Source organism: Haemaphysalis longicornis, unplaced genomic scaffold, assembly GCF_048455015.1.
Source record: "Haemaphysalis longicornis isolate Haplotype H1 unplaced genomic scaffold, Haemaphysalis longicornis Haplotype H1 scaffold_1, whole genome shotgun sequence".
NCBI classification, from domain to species: Eukaryota; Metazoa; Arthropoda; class Arachnida; order Ixodida; family Ixodidae; genus Haemaphysalis; species Haemaphysalis longicornis.
In genome coordinates this window covers 446,768,096-446,783,236 of record NW_027526203.1, presented here as the reverse complement: position 1 = coordinate 446,783,236, position 15,141 = coordinate 446,768,096, and the positions used below count along the sequence as shown (strand labels likewise).

General features: G+C 46.5%; 1 protein-coding gene across 3 annotated transcripts in view; it reads right to left on the bottom strand.

Annotated features, from left to right (window-relative positions):
- Nucleotides 1-15,141, bottom strand: part of LOC144155912 (AT-rich interactive domain-containing protein 5B-like) — a 52,356-nt gene that overhangs the window by 890 nt on the left and 36,325 nt on the right. For 2 of the 3 annotated variants that reach the window (XM_077687619.1, XM_077687621.1), the window contains exon 6: nucleotides 5,836-6,172. The exons of the other annotated variant lie outside the window; for it this stretch is intronic. In XM_077687619.1, coding sequence (XP_077543745.1) covers nucleotides 5,851-6,172 — 322 coding nt within the window. In that variant the 3' untranslated portion in view covers nucleotides 5,836-5,850. Of the gene's footprint in view, nucleotides 1-5,835; nucleotides 6,173-15,141 lie in introns of those variants that run through there. 3 annotated transcript variants of the gene reach the window in all.

The window sequence follows — 15,141 nt, the reverse complement described above, 5'->3', positions numbered from 1 at the left end:
ACAATTTTTTTTTCTCTCTCTCTCGCTCTGAGGTGCTTAACCTGTTAACTGTTGAAATATGATAAATTTTTAAAGCATGAAAACACCCGTATAAATATAGTTTCGATGAAAACTGCTGCATCGTCTCTTTTTCACACCTTACAATTTTGTAATTGAGAAATTTCTGCCGTCACTGCACAGCATAAGTTACTTATTTCACTTTATTCACTTCGCCAAAATATACACAAAACTTAGCTGCACCAAACTGCCACGAAACTGCCTTCCTTTCTGACAGAAAATCACACTTCTCTGTCATTCCGGCGTTGCACCGAGTTTTCTCAGTGTCCAACCCCAAAAGCATGTTAATGTGTTTGTGCAAATAGGTAAACAATGTAAAAACACGCTTTTTTATTAGGCCTCGTGTGATGTGCAGACACCAGCCAATCTTGTTTCCATGAAAAATGCCCGCCGCGGTGGCTCAGTGGCTAAGGCGTTGCGCTGCTGAGCACGAGGTCGCGGTTTCGATTCCTGGCTGCAGCGGCCGCTTTTCTGATAGGGGCGAAAAGCAAAAACGCCCGTGTGTACGAGATTTCGGCGTACGTTTAAGATCCCCAGGTGGTCAAAATTAATCCGGAGCCCTCCACTACGGCACGCCTCATCGCCTGCGTTGTGTCGGCGCATTAAACCCTACAATAAATCAAATTAATGTTTCCAAGAAAGTTTCAGGTTACATTGTAATCTGAAACCCCCATCCATAAATGGGGTCATTTCACTTCCTTGGCTATACAACTGTGCACCATCTCTGTGCTTGCTACAGCATATCACCAGCTTTTCTTTTCTCATTAGCACTGTAATGTTTCATCCTCTTTTGGCCCCCCTGTTTCTTTTCTCTTCCTTTTCCTCATGAGCTTTGCTCTGTGAGATTTGTTCAGGTTTGTTGGTTGGGTCACAAAGCTCAGTTTCTTTGGCTGCGCAATTTCAATGAAAGCTTCCTCACTTTCCTTTGATTACTCAAGATTCGCCAAATTTCTTGACACTTCCAGTTATTCCTGTTGATAAATAACTTGCAATTGTGGCTCAATATACCTGAAACGTTGACAGTTTCAGAACATAACAAGATGGGGCGGGATCACACAAAAATTATCCTGGGCACTGAAGTCTGCTCATGTGCTATGAGCAATGTCTGTGAAACTATTACGACTTCCCTTAGCGATGGTTATCAAAGAATTATTTGCTCCTACATAGTGCCTGCATCTCTTTGCTTTCCTTTCTTAGTATTTGTGCCCTCACCACTGCATTTAGGCCTCTTGTTCTTCCGCCTTGCTGGCATATTTGTGCAGTTGACTGCGCTTAGCTGGTACAGAAACTGGCAGTACATCTGAGGTAGAGGCACTTTCAACCATGACGCACATGTGAATTACAAAGACAGGCAGCCTGGCGGCACTTCACGCCACTACTTCCACGGAATCAGCGCTCCCCTTGGCTGGGGTGTACCGGTTCTCCCCAAATGCTGCCGCATGTGTCTCCACCCCATTGGCTGCGCTGTCATGTGCCCAGAGATGCACACACTGGGCACACCTTTAAAAAGCCACAACCATGGAGCCACTGTGGCGCCAAGGTAGCATGCTCACTTCGCACCTCAAATGTCCGGGTTCAATTCCCACACAGATGAACTGCACCGTACTGAACTGTACTTATCTTTTCAAGGCAATGAATTTACTTTGTTCACAGGAACCTGTCTGAGAAATTGGACCTCACAGCTGCTTTTTGACATGGCCATTTTTGGTGCCATCCCACAATGAAGATGCCCGATTTTTCAACTCGTGATGCATATAACGCTTTTGCATGAAAAAGTTGTAGCTTCCTTAGTCCAACACACATTAAAGCCTAACTGGTATGAATACCACTTGAATGAATGTGCTTACAGTGAAACCTTTTTTTTTATTTCTCCCAAGTACTCCTCTGAAAGAACAGTGGCGACAGAGCTAACGAGTTCCAGTTCTACGTAAAATTTCTCGTTACGTGGCACAACTCTTCAACATTTTCACCTCACGCGAGTGCAAGCTACTATCAGAATCAGAAAAGGATTTTATTAGGCAATGGATAGATCACAAAATTTTTTTATACCCACTATACGATCAATAATGGCCGCTTTGCCACCTTAACTGTAATGGTAGTGTGGTGGTGCCCCAGCGGCGATGACGCTGGGGCTGAGTGACAACCAATGAGTGCGGGCCACACGGCGCCGGTGCGCAAGCAGCCACGAACGCCACGAGCGTGGAATAAAACGGGGCCCCAGTTTTCTGGGTACACGACAGTTGTCACTCAGCCCCAGCGCCACCGCCACTGGGGCGCCACCACAGTAGCATTCAAACAAGTTTCTGGTATATTGATCCTACGTGGAATGCACCAAGGCAGCAAAAAATATAGCATTTCATAGATGATGGTATGCTTCGCAAACAATTGTAAAGTTCTGCGTGCCTACAGGTGTTGTCATTAGTGGCTTCAGCAACACTCGCAAGTACCGCCGAGGCAAAAGGAGCGGCACAACCCAGGGGGCAGGACCACTGAAAACGCAGCGCACTGCCTGGACAAACCCTGGCTTCTGCCGCACCAAAGGAGCCACAAGACAAAACAGATGTGGTATGTAAGCATTCCAGAACTGAATGAACACCGGGGCTACAGAGCTTATAATGCCTCGCTCGCTGTCGGGTGGCTGTGCAATTGCAAGCACTTCACCTAGCTTACAGTCACTGTCAGTGCATCTTTGTGATCTCAAGTTGTGAAGTAGGTCTAAAATGATAAACGCTTCTTCAAGGTCCATTGTACTCATTTGCACAATGAATGCACCTCTGCCCCACCCACCCAGAAAAATATATATATATATATTTGGGAAAGGGTACATTCTTCTCGCCCAATTTTTTTCAACACCAAGCTGGTGCAGTACTCCTGCCACGTCGCTCACGGTAAAAATTCCAATAATTCATCTAGCTTGAAGAACCAATTCAAAGGTGTAACAAAATCCCACACAAAGCGACTGCATCTGTGTCAACCAGCAAAACGCAATCATGCTCTACCAAAATGCCAGACGGAAGCCACAAAAAGAGAACGCCAGCTGATTTGGTACAAATGAACAATATGGTTTGGAAACACTGGCCTAGCAGGTGCTGCCAATGACCATACAAATGACGCATGTGCCAGGAGTGGCCACTGTGTCACATGTCTGTTTCTCAGTGTGTTGCCACTCTCACCAACATTTCGCCACCACGAATGGCACAAAAGCCACCATGGAGATCACTCATACTTCTCAGAGCCTTTTGTTGGCAAAAATAAATGGGTCAGGACATCCCACCAGGTACTTTGTGCATGTGTGATGGGTATCATGCACGGGGGCATAAGAGGAGTGACTACTGTGCATAGGCTGCTTGAATCCACTACTGTGCATGGTGATGTTTGAAAAAAAAAAGAGAAAAGAAACAAGGCAAAAATGTATATCAAAGCTGCTGCGAATGACAATGACGCCATGGCCACGGCAATATCTTTATCCTTAAAAGAGAGAGAGAGAGAGAGAGAGAGAGAGAGAGAGAGAGAGAGAGAGAGAGAGAGAGAGAGAGAGAGAGAGAGAGAGAGAGAGAGAGAGAGAGAGAGAGAGAGAGAGGGGGGGGGGGGGGGAGGGGGGGGGAAGGGGGGGGGAGCACTTTGAGGATAAGTTTGGCTGGCCAGAACTGGAAATACCAACTGTTGGGGTTCCTGTAAATCAGACTCCTCAGTCCGGATTAAGAAAGACCACTGTGGAAGAGTGATAACTTGATCCGAATTTACCAACAAAACATGCCTCTGCAAAACCAGCTCCAAAATGACCAGTGGGAAATAACATTAGCCTTGTGATTGCCTGCATAGGCTTCATACTTTCGTAGCCTGTACCCAGTTATAAACATGACATAAACCCAACGACGTTCAAAGTGTCATGACCCAAAGTAAAGTTTGCTTTATCAAAAGCATGATTATGCCGGAGGGAGACTGCCCTCCGGCATTAAGATCCTCGCAGGTACAGCACTGCACCCGCTTTGCACTGAAACGCAAGAGACCAGCATTGGGGGTCTCCCACGATGAAGCTTTGCAGTGTCAAGTATTGGGCAGGATCATAATTAATGGTCCATATCACCTTATAGAGCAGGAAGTACACAAAAGGGACATATATCAGCAAATGAACATTCTCTACCAACAGTTCTACTAGGGTGGACACTGCAACAAATGGGAGTGGCCACGGGAGGTCTACGAGGTGACAGGCTCTACACGCCGCTATGTGGGCAGGAAGCAAATTCTGCGGGTACGGATCCAGATTCGCATGTACGGCAGCACTAGGCAATAAAAACGCTGAGCCACAGAACAAGACATATATTTGACAGAAGGCCGAAGACAACGAAGCACCACTCTGAGGCTCACTGCGCGAGCAGGCATTACTCCTAGGAACTTCGAGCGTTCGGCCAGGCATCGCCGCTGGCCCGTCCGCTGCTGCCTTCTGTCAAATATATGCGTTGTTCTGTGGCTCGGCATTTTCATTGCTTAGGACACCCCTTTCCATGCACACATGCAGCTAGGCTGAGAAGTGCGCATTTCTTCGGCCACCCCTGATGAATCTATGTCACGGGCCACACAGAAACCCAAGCACCCAATGGTGTGGGGAGAGCAAAGTGATGTCATTGGAAGTCATACAGAGAGGAGCGAGAATTCCTCGTGCTTGGCCAGTCGATTTAAGGACCCCTTGTGAGCGGTAGCGAATCAACCCTAACTTCAATTCTAGCCACAACCGAACTTCGGCAACCATCACAACTGAGCCACCAGAAAACCCAGGATCACCAGAACTCATGCAGGCCACCAGGACTACGGGAGCGCTGGGGATGGCCCCCAATAGTGAACCCCATTGCGCATCCCAGTTGTTGGTTCTGTGTATCTGGACTGCCTCCCACTTCGGCACCGTATCTATGGCTGCTACGTGTGGAGGGTTGCCCGAGTAGGACTCGGAACACAAAGGGTGGCAGGAGAGACTGGAGGGAAAGAAGAGGCAATTTGACATCCTCGCCAAGGAGGGTGGGTGGAGCGAATTCAGCTTATCAACACAAATCTGCCACACAGGTCTATGTGAAAGTTTGGTTCCAGCTAAAATGCCTGCCCAGAGAAGCTGCTTACCCAGGCAAAGTTTGAGGAGCACACAAGTACACCGAGGCTGCCCAACACTGTTGTGCTGGGCACCCATACAAGAATGACGGCAGAGCTGCCCAAAAAATGCAAGAAGGTTCTAAAGAAATTGGTTCTGAAGCAACATCACTGGGTTGGCAAGCACAGGAGCAGGCGGCCTAAGCAGCCACATACCCCTGTGTGGTGGCAGACAGCCACGTTGAAAGGCGTTTCACCAGTCAGGGCTTCATGTTGCACCTGCAGTAGGCTCTGGTTCTCCCCACATATCTATCCAATCCACGATTCATCGTGTCATTCTAGAGCCAGGCCAAGCTTGCTTCATACTATGCTGCGCGCAACTGGGATTGCGGCTGCCATAATTTTTCAGTTTTTGTTAGTTCCTTTTTAAGTTGGCACAAGTATAGAGTCGTTTGCTTAATGGTTTTGAACAGCCTGCCAGGACTTGTCCAGCCCAATCATGTCTTGTTGGACAAAGGGAGAGAACCTAGACAAGTACAGAACATAAACCATGTTATAGCAGCGATCAAACGGCAAGTTCATAGAAAGAATTGCAAATTCACAGGCTAGCCCACCTCACAATTGCGGTAATTTGAGGAGGAACTAGCCAAACTACTAAAAAAAAGATACACTAGCAAAACTATTGCGGAGGGTTTTCTCAGCCCCCATGTCTCATCAGCCCAACTGTGGGGGTAACCATCTTGGCCAGTGGCGAGGTGACGTGCATGCTAGCTTCCTCGCTGGCCATGCGTGACACACCGTATGTAATACCACATGACTTGTGAACGAGCATGACAGAGTACGGACTTTCATTGGTCTCCTGTCGGCACCCTCTCTCACAGAGAAATCCTCATTACACCGAGTCGAACTCGGACACGCACACTGTTTCAGCAGGGGAGTCTGCATGGGGATTCTGCCAGTGGTGGTTGGATCGGGGTCTGTTGGTCTGTCGGGGTCACCGGCTTGTGGCCACGGTGACAGATATCGGAGTCCGAATCTGTACGGATTAGCAAGCAGGTGAAGCTTTTGCTTCTGTCGTGAGTGACGGTCATACTGTTGTTCGGCACATTATGTGCAGAAAATATTGATACAAAAAAAGAGCAGAAAATATTGATACAAATGTACATGCCATAAATAAACATATCTCCCCACTATGTCTGCTAACGTTGGGCTGTGTTAGTGAATCCCAAAATCCCAAAATACAGTGATATCTACACCGTCTAGTGAAATTTCTATGTACACAATAGCACAACTTATCCATGCCTGTGACACTTATTGAAATAAAAAATAATTAGGAATAGAGGATTAGGAGCCAAAGCAATAGTTCAGCTATGTATTAGGCATGCCGTAGTGAGGGCTACAAATTAACGGAGAACGCCAATGGCCCTTCAGCGTACCTTGAAATCATGTAGGCACTACTTCACTTCAACCACAAATAAAATACTTCTCTACAGTCACTAAAACACAACAAATACGTTCACGATCACTGAAACGTGCGACATCAATGATACAAGTATCAATGATATAAATCTCTCGCGGTGGCGAAAAATGCTTGCTTTCGATGACACGAGTTTTAGATTATGCAAACAAAACCAGTACAAATGCTGCTCAAAGAAAATGCATATTTGGTTCATCTTGTTCTTTTTTATTTGGACCCCTGCACAAGTCTGTTGCACGTTCTTTTTTCTTCTTTTTTTTTCCTTGCCACAACTGAAAGCCCGGAAAAAGACGCACCGATTTCTTCACTCCACGTGCTAGCCGCACAATAAACGCACTTTGCTATGCGAGGCAAGTCTTTCTTTGCACTTTTTTTCTATCCGACTACGCGCGGCTTTTCACACGCCCGACCCATTGTGACAGCAAGCCACTTACTATCACACAAGTGCTGCTGGCACTGCCGGCCCACGAACGCAACAACGGTTTCTAATATGCGGAGTTACGCTTTCTTCGACGCAAGCCGCCCCGGCCGTACGAAGGCACGCTGAGCTGCGTTGAAGGCCATCAGATAACTGATAACGCGCGCGAGGAAGCGGTAGGAGAAACTTGTCGGCAAGCGAACAGGGCGGAGGTGTTCTGTAAACAAGTCTCTTGGCGACGCTTTTTCTCATTTAATAGAAAATGTGTTCGTTTTGCAAGGTTAATGAAATTAACACAATTATCCGCCCTCACTGCGTGAAAAAGTGGGGCGGAAGCGGGCCCGAGACATTCGGAGCAGCCCAGGGAGCAGGAATAATGCTGTTTGGTTTCGGAGCAGATTTGGAGCTTCATAAGGCGAGTTTTCTGTTCGGGAGCAGATTTTCAGAGTCAAACATTCTTTATTTGCAATTTTTCATTTCTTGTAAACACACACACACAAAATTGTTCTTACTTAAAATTCCATTAATCCTGAGCTGACCAATTTTCCAATTAATTAGAAAATATATGTTCCCATAATTAAAACATCACAACTGACAGAGCAATAACTAATAGAAAAGTAGGGATAAGCGATGCCTTGAATAGCGACATTTAGCTACACCTAACAGAAATGCAAAATAAATGTTCGTGATATTACAATTACGTACATTATCACAGTCACGAGAAACAACCCAGAGAAGGCCAGAACTAGGCAATACGGTCCCTTTTTCACCTAAGCTGTTAAAAATTTAACTTCCTTCTACGTACAACAAGCACTTTCAATCGCGATTGAGTCGATCCGGATCGAGCTCAATCCGGATCGGGCACCTGCTACACGGCAGTTTCAATCGCGATCGAGCTCGATCCCGCTCGAACTCAATCCTGGTTTCTCAAGCGCGATCGAGGCTTCCAAGCGCGATCGAACGAAAGCGGCGATACTCTCGTCCCCGCTCAGTAATGGCACAGAATGTGACAACTTCAACTAACGCCACAAATTGTGTCAAATAACTTTATCCAAATAAGCGTGAGGTAATATTTACATAGTTAGGTATACCTACGACCGCGCGAAGTTACCAGATGCCGGCCGCAAGTACATGGTTAGCGCCATCTGGCGAATACGAGCGCAACCCGTGCAACTTCTCAATCGCGATTGAAACGGGCCGTGTAGCAGCGGCAGTACGTCGAGCGCGCTCGAAAACTCGATCGCGATTCACTTCAATCGCGATTGAAAGTGCCCGTGTGACAGGGGTATTAGACATAAAAAAAAACTGAAAAACTAAGAAATAAATTGAGAGAAAAAAACCAAGCGGAAAGAAGGGATAATTTTATGCATTGCATACTAAACCTGACTAGACTCCAGAGAAAATATAACTAAATGTTGATGGTCACAAAATATCCGAGAAAAGAAATACCCTAGTGTACATGTTCTATTGACCAAGTATTCAACGGAAAAAATACTGCGTAACTGCGTCGGCTTTACCCAAAGAAGAAACGGACCAGTGTTTATCAACTCTTATTTTTTTTTTCGAACGGAAACAGTCGGCTTATTGAAGGTAGGATAGGGGAGGAGAAAGCCTCCCCCCACGCCTCCAAAAAAAGCAGCGCAGTACGGCAAGACACACCTACCCAGCTTATTACTGGCAGATAGCTATCTTCCCTCACGCTTAGGCCACGGCCGCGCCTTTTATCTCGTCCTGTTCGACGCCGCACGGCGGCATCTAACCTTTGGAATGGAAGGCGCACTCGCTCGCAATAATACAAAAAAAAAAAAAAAAAAAAAGCCTGGGTCCAACTGAACAGTAAAACTACTTCATTTATTGCTTTTGGCAATAAGTGGGAAGATTGCAACGACTGCTGGTGACGACGCATGCATCACGGCGCAGCGCGCTGTTCGGTCAAGCTGCATTAGGGGCAAAGTTATACCCCTGTCACACGGGCACTTTCAATCGCGATTGAAGTGAATCGCGATCGAGTTTTCGAGCGCGCTCGACGTACTGCCGCTGCTACACGGCCCGTTTCAATCGCGATTGAGAAGTTGCACGGGTTGCGCTCGTATTCGCCAGATGGCGCTAACCATGTACTTGCGGCCGGCATCTGGTAACTTCGCGCGGTCGTAGGTATACCTAACTATGTAAATATTACCTCACGCTTATTTGGATAAAGTTATTTGACACAATTTGTGGCGTTAGTTGAAGTTGTCACATTCTGTGCCATTACTGAGCGGGGACGAGAGTATCGCCGCTTTCGTTCGATCGCGCTTGGAAGCCTCGATCGCGCTTGAGAAACCAGGATTGAGTTCGAGCGGGATCGAGCTCGATCGCGATTGAAACTGCCGTGTAGCAGGTGCCCGATCCGGATTGAGCTCGATCCGGATCGACTCAATCGCGATTGAAAGTGCCCGTGTGACAGGGGTATTAGGCGCATTGCCCGCACCCCAGAGTTCACTCCCATGATGATGATGATGATGATTATAGGCCCTTACTTTGTAGTGGGACGCCGACCGTTAGCAACCGACTTGCCTGTGTTATCCCACTTGTTTGCCCCACCCTTAAGTAATGGGTTCACTCCCACTATCTCCCCCCCCCCCCCCCCCTTCTGCTGTTCTAAATTCTCATTCGCAATATTACTCTTCCTACGTCCCACTCTTTTCCCTAAATTTTTTCCACCACCACTCCAGCCCCGCCTCTTCCTCGCCTGTAAGGCCCTGAAGTTGAGGCTCCCCCTCACACCAAATCCCAAGCCTCCGTCAACGTCGTTTCCCCATCGCCCCGTCGCGGTCGTATCTCGGTGCAGTCTGACAATATGCTCTATGGTTTTTCGATCCCTGCTGCAGCACACACGTTTCATCCTGTTGCCTGTAGTTAGCCATGTATGCCTGTGTTCTCAGACCTCTCCCCCCCCCTCCCCCCCCTCCCCCCCCAGGCTTCAAAGAGAAATGCACTGCCACGTGTACTGCCATAGAAACCTTCCTTCCTGATTTCTGGTTACCCTGTTCTATAAGCTTCCAGGGTTTTTTTCGCTTCCATTCTCTCTGTCCAACTTGTCATCTCAGCTGCTTTTACCTGCTTTTAGTACCGTGAAACTGCACCACCACGCGGCGATAAGGCTATCAAAGAACTTTCATTTGGATGAGGAGGGTGGAAAGGGGTGACGGGGGGTGGGGGAGGAAGGGGGAGGAAGGGGGAGCAGCATACCCAAAAAAGCAAATTGGAATTATTTTAGAATATTCAACTTTGGTGGTATTTTTCGCTCTACACTAACGGCTCTGGCGTGAAAACTCTATTATACACGTGGTTGTCGGTGAAATAATAAATGCTCCATAGAATGGAACCGCTGGGTGATAAAGTACCCTGTGATAACTGTGTTTGAGCGTCCTCGTTGTGAACAAATATACAGTGCATTTATTCGTATTTACAGCCTGCTAACCAATCTTGTAACCACCTGCTCGTATTTAACAGCAGCAGCACGTTACCCGTCTCTTACTCTGTTTTTAAAATGCAGTAACCAATGCAGTAACTATGGCTTCGTGCCCACAAAAAAAGAGAAGAGTCTCCGAAGAAATGCAACACCTTCGAAGCAACGTTCAGAGTGTGCCAGCATACGGCTCGGCAGGAAGCCGATATTATTCTATCAGCGCCGTCTTATTTGGAGGCTTCTACCTTTCTTTCTGCCATCGTTGCAGTATTTTATAGGTATGCGTGCTAATAAAGTTATGCTAGACGCATTTGCGAAGGCATGTTCGAGGGCGATGAAGGCGGCCGGTGCTGCTCGACCGACCCAGAGTTGTGTGTGTCTGCTGCGGCTGGCGCAGCAGTTGCCTGGCAAACTCGAGTGTCCGGTGTCTATTGCTGCAGAAGCCCTTAACAAGTTATATGATCCATTGGGGCTCCACCCACCATGTGTTCGCGGTACTATGGTGGCTAGCTGTACATTCCCACTTGTGAATCGCAGACACTGCACAACGTTTGCAGCGTCGCAAAGCGATGAGCCGGTCGTCGCTTTCTGTCACTTTGCAACGTCACGGACAATCGGTGTTAGCCAATCATGGCTCCAGAGTCCGCTGGCGTAGGTGGAAACCAAATGACCAAATGTTTGTTTACATCCGGCATTGCAAATGGCAACAAGTCACTGCTGGCAAGCGACTTCCACCACACTTCGGTTACAGTGAACTAAAAGCTTCTAGTTCACTGTACTTCAGTTCTTTCTTCAGTGTGTTCAGCGCAGGTACGGGGTGTTACATCCATAGATGGGGGTCTTTAAAAATTTTTTCACGAGCGAACCGCTCCTCCATTCGTGCTCAATCTTTACAAGGTCGCATTTTAGGGAGTTTTAGCATATCATTACCGTGCCTACATTACCGTCTACCGTGCTTGCAGGAATCGACGGCGCATGCTTGAGAAGTTACCATGAACGGTAATTTACCAGCACGAACTTTATCGTCACCACCAAGCTTCCTCATTTGACAAAGTGTACCCTCAAGTCTTGATTACAGCAAATGCAGTGCGCTCGGTGCTTGATAAAAGTATTCTTAGTTTATGTTGTTTATAACACTTTTCTTGTTAAACAATGCTAAGGAGTACGACAAACAACTATTTTTATCGCATAGGCAAGCAAAATAGCCACCCCTACTCGTGCTAAGCCTCGCCCGAATCAATGGCAGATAAGTTTCTGAGCCCACAAAGCGCTTTTACACCTCCAAAATTGTGCTGGACAAAGTAGTGTAGGTTATTGAGCAATTACTACAACACATTTTACTCATTTTATGCCGGAATATTTAGCGCAGGCCTGAATTCTGGTTTACATATTTGATGTTAACTGTGCCTACTAGATGGAGGCATCAACATAACGTTTTTTTTTTAATCTGCATAGAAAGTGTTCACAATTTTTTCAAAAGAAAATTATTGTACTGTAAGTGAATCATTTAAAAAGTTTGAGATTCAAGCTATTTTGCTCATCAATGAACATTTCTGGGCAACAAAGTTTTGTGTCATTCACTTTCAGACTAATTCATCAGAAGTCACTATTTGCACTACAGCGGCCGATAAGCCGGAATATGCAAACCGCCAACGGTGCGCTAAAACGTGTCCTACCGTTTTCAGCGGTAAACAGAAACTCCAACTTATAGTAACACAGTAATTGGTAACGTAAACGCGATAACGGTACGCTAAAACTCCCTTTTGTGGTCTATTTTGTTCAACACTAAGAATAAAGAACGCACTTACCTGCATATTTCGACAATAAATAAAAATCTTTTTGTCCATGGAGGAGAGAAATCTCGGGAGAGGCCCTAGTGACCACCAACAAAAGTGTGGAGGAAGTCAAGTGGTTTTTTCCCGCTCATCGGAGGGCACTGGCAACCGCGTCCTAGCAACGGGACCAAAGACGAAGCAGACGACAGGGGAGCGAGCAAAGGTGGAGGAGGTGGCGCGTGCACGCAAAATAGAAGCAAATAAGGGCCACCTCCAAAAATGGCATTTTTGGCTTCAGTAGAGGTGACGTCAGGGCCTCTCCTAAACTCATGGAGGAGAGAAAAGCTTAGGAGAGGCCCTAACGTCACCTATAGGGACCAAGCGGCTGTTGTATGGCACCACCGTCGCTTCTGCAAACAGCGCCGCCCATGGCAATCCGCTCATCAATGGAATGCCGGTGGGCGGTCAGCGCAGCGTAGTTGTGCACAGCTTTCTGTCGTTCTGCTGCGGTGCAGCTTGCAAAGCGTAGATTATCACACAGACTTTTTTCAGATCGGTTATTCTTGAAAGTAAAGGTACTCTTTACGAGGCATGCCATGTGTATGAATTATGCCCCTACTCAGTAATTACAAAAAGCAAACGACGTTCAATGCGGAAAGCGTGAGGTCAAGCTGGAAGTGCAAGTCCGTCCCTTCGTGCAAATTTTTCATGCCTGCATGTAGTTTGGCGTATGGAGGAATATATTGCAGCTAAATGGTCCTACAAAGCCAGTGTGTGCAGCCGATCCAGGAATGCTGTGGCATTGGCCTTGGGCAGCTGAGGACGAAACGGCGTCGTACACAAGCGAAAGACAAAGATCGGGGTTCCTTCTAAGATTTTTCCCAAAACATAAATTGTTATAAAAAATGCTCCTTAACTTCATTAACTTTGGTAGAAACGTGTTTAATTTCACAGAAATACGCTTACTACAGTCGCCGGGAATCGCTTACAGAATAAATACGATAGTAGAACGCTAGCACGATAGTAGAACGCTATTGCTTGCCGTGGGAAAGCATTGCGTTACACGACTTGCAATGGTTGCTGGCTAGTTGGTAAATGGTTTTCCAAAAACAGTTCCTGCGTGGATAAAGGACAACAGACAGGAGGGTGCCAAAAACCTGCTGTAAGTTTCACAACTGAATGCTGCGGTTGAGGTTTACAAGCTGCCACCTACGCTTGAAAAATTCACTCCTCCGTCTAACGACGATGACGGTTTATCACAAAGCTTTCTCATGTGGGTTTCCTTGGTTGCCTTCTGGATTTAAACTTTTGACTATTTGAGCTTTGAATTTGACCAGCATGCCGTTTGGTCTTTTGATCGCAGCGTCTTGACTTTGACCCTTTCCCATTCAGAAGGGGTGAGAGAGCTGATCCAGATTTGGGAGCAGTTTTTGGAGCAGCGAAATCTCTATTTTGGAGCAGAAGAACCTTGATTTGGAGCAGAAGAACGACATTTATTATGTCACCTTAGGAGCCTAAAAAATCAAATTTTTTGGTAACTCAGGGGGAGGGGGGTGGAGTGCACTTTTTAATTGGTTTTGAACATGCATAACACTGAATAACACCGTTCAATAAAGTTTTTCCACAGCAGTATCAAAAGGTACGAACTGCACTACATTTTTACAAACCATATTTAAATTCTTAGGCTCTATGCATGGATAGCATGGAGCACCGTTGAGAATACTGAATTGAGAAACTATACAATTGTAAGAAATTTTTACTATCATGTGAATGCCTAAATTATTATTTTTGTAATCCCAGACTGGGCTTTATGCACAAGTGCAGAGCCACGGCAAAAGTTGCGCACAGCGAGGTGACAGTGTTGTCGTCCAACCCCCCCCCCCACCTCCTCATTTCAATTCCCAAGGTGCACGTTCAAAACGATCGTAATTTCAGTAACGTTGGTATGTTTAGCCACCTCCCCTTTGGTATATTTCACTTCAGATAGATGAACTATTAATACTAGCGTGCAATAAGAACCTGTCCCGTTATCGGACACTGCTTGAACATTTTGCAGCGATGTAGCCTGCACCGCCACTCCTGCAGTGTCGATCGTCCCATTCCCGCCGCTCGCAAGCTCGCTGTCAAAGGCAGCAATAACTCAGCGTTTTATAACACCGCAACGGGTCTGATATTTCACTTCAAACGCGCACCGCGCCTCACACTCAAGGCAGAAACACGGCAAATTCGTGGGCCCCTAGTTGTTTTCGATCAACTCCCGTCTTTCGAGTCACGCAACTTCCCGCAACCGATCAAACGGCTAAATGTAAACCCAGCCACCCCTATAACAAAAACAACGGTAGAAATCGGCGAAGAGCAATCTGCCTGAAACACGAACAACTGCTTTGCCCAGCGCCCATGTTTTCCAATCTTCACCATACCAAGATGGCGGCGCCCAGTAATGACGTTCCGGAGGTACAGCACTCTGAAAATTGCCGTGTTTTTATGAACTTCCATAAGTAGTTTGTTGCCTCAGTACACATAAGTATTTTTTCTACAGGACTTTGCAATGGTTTTCGATGGGAAAAGTTTTAAAACTCATACAATATAACATGTGCAATTCGACATTGTGACTTTCGAAAAAACTACCTCGGGGACAATTTTATGCAAGTTGAATGATGAATCAATTAGCCCTTTAAAACATCACCCTGGGGGTGCTGGAAAATTCAGCCGTCAGTAAGAATTTTTCCCCACTCAAACTGACGGGAGCGTTAAAATTCTTGGCTCTCAGACTGTTTTGGAGCAGTTTGGGGCAATTTTTGTGATTTTCAAGCTTTTGGAGCAGCCCGGCGCAGGAAAACACATTTGTATCAAAACTGCGCAATATGCACAGCTGTCTCACCCC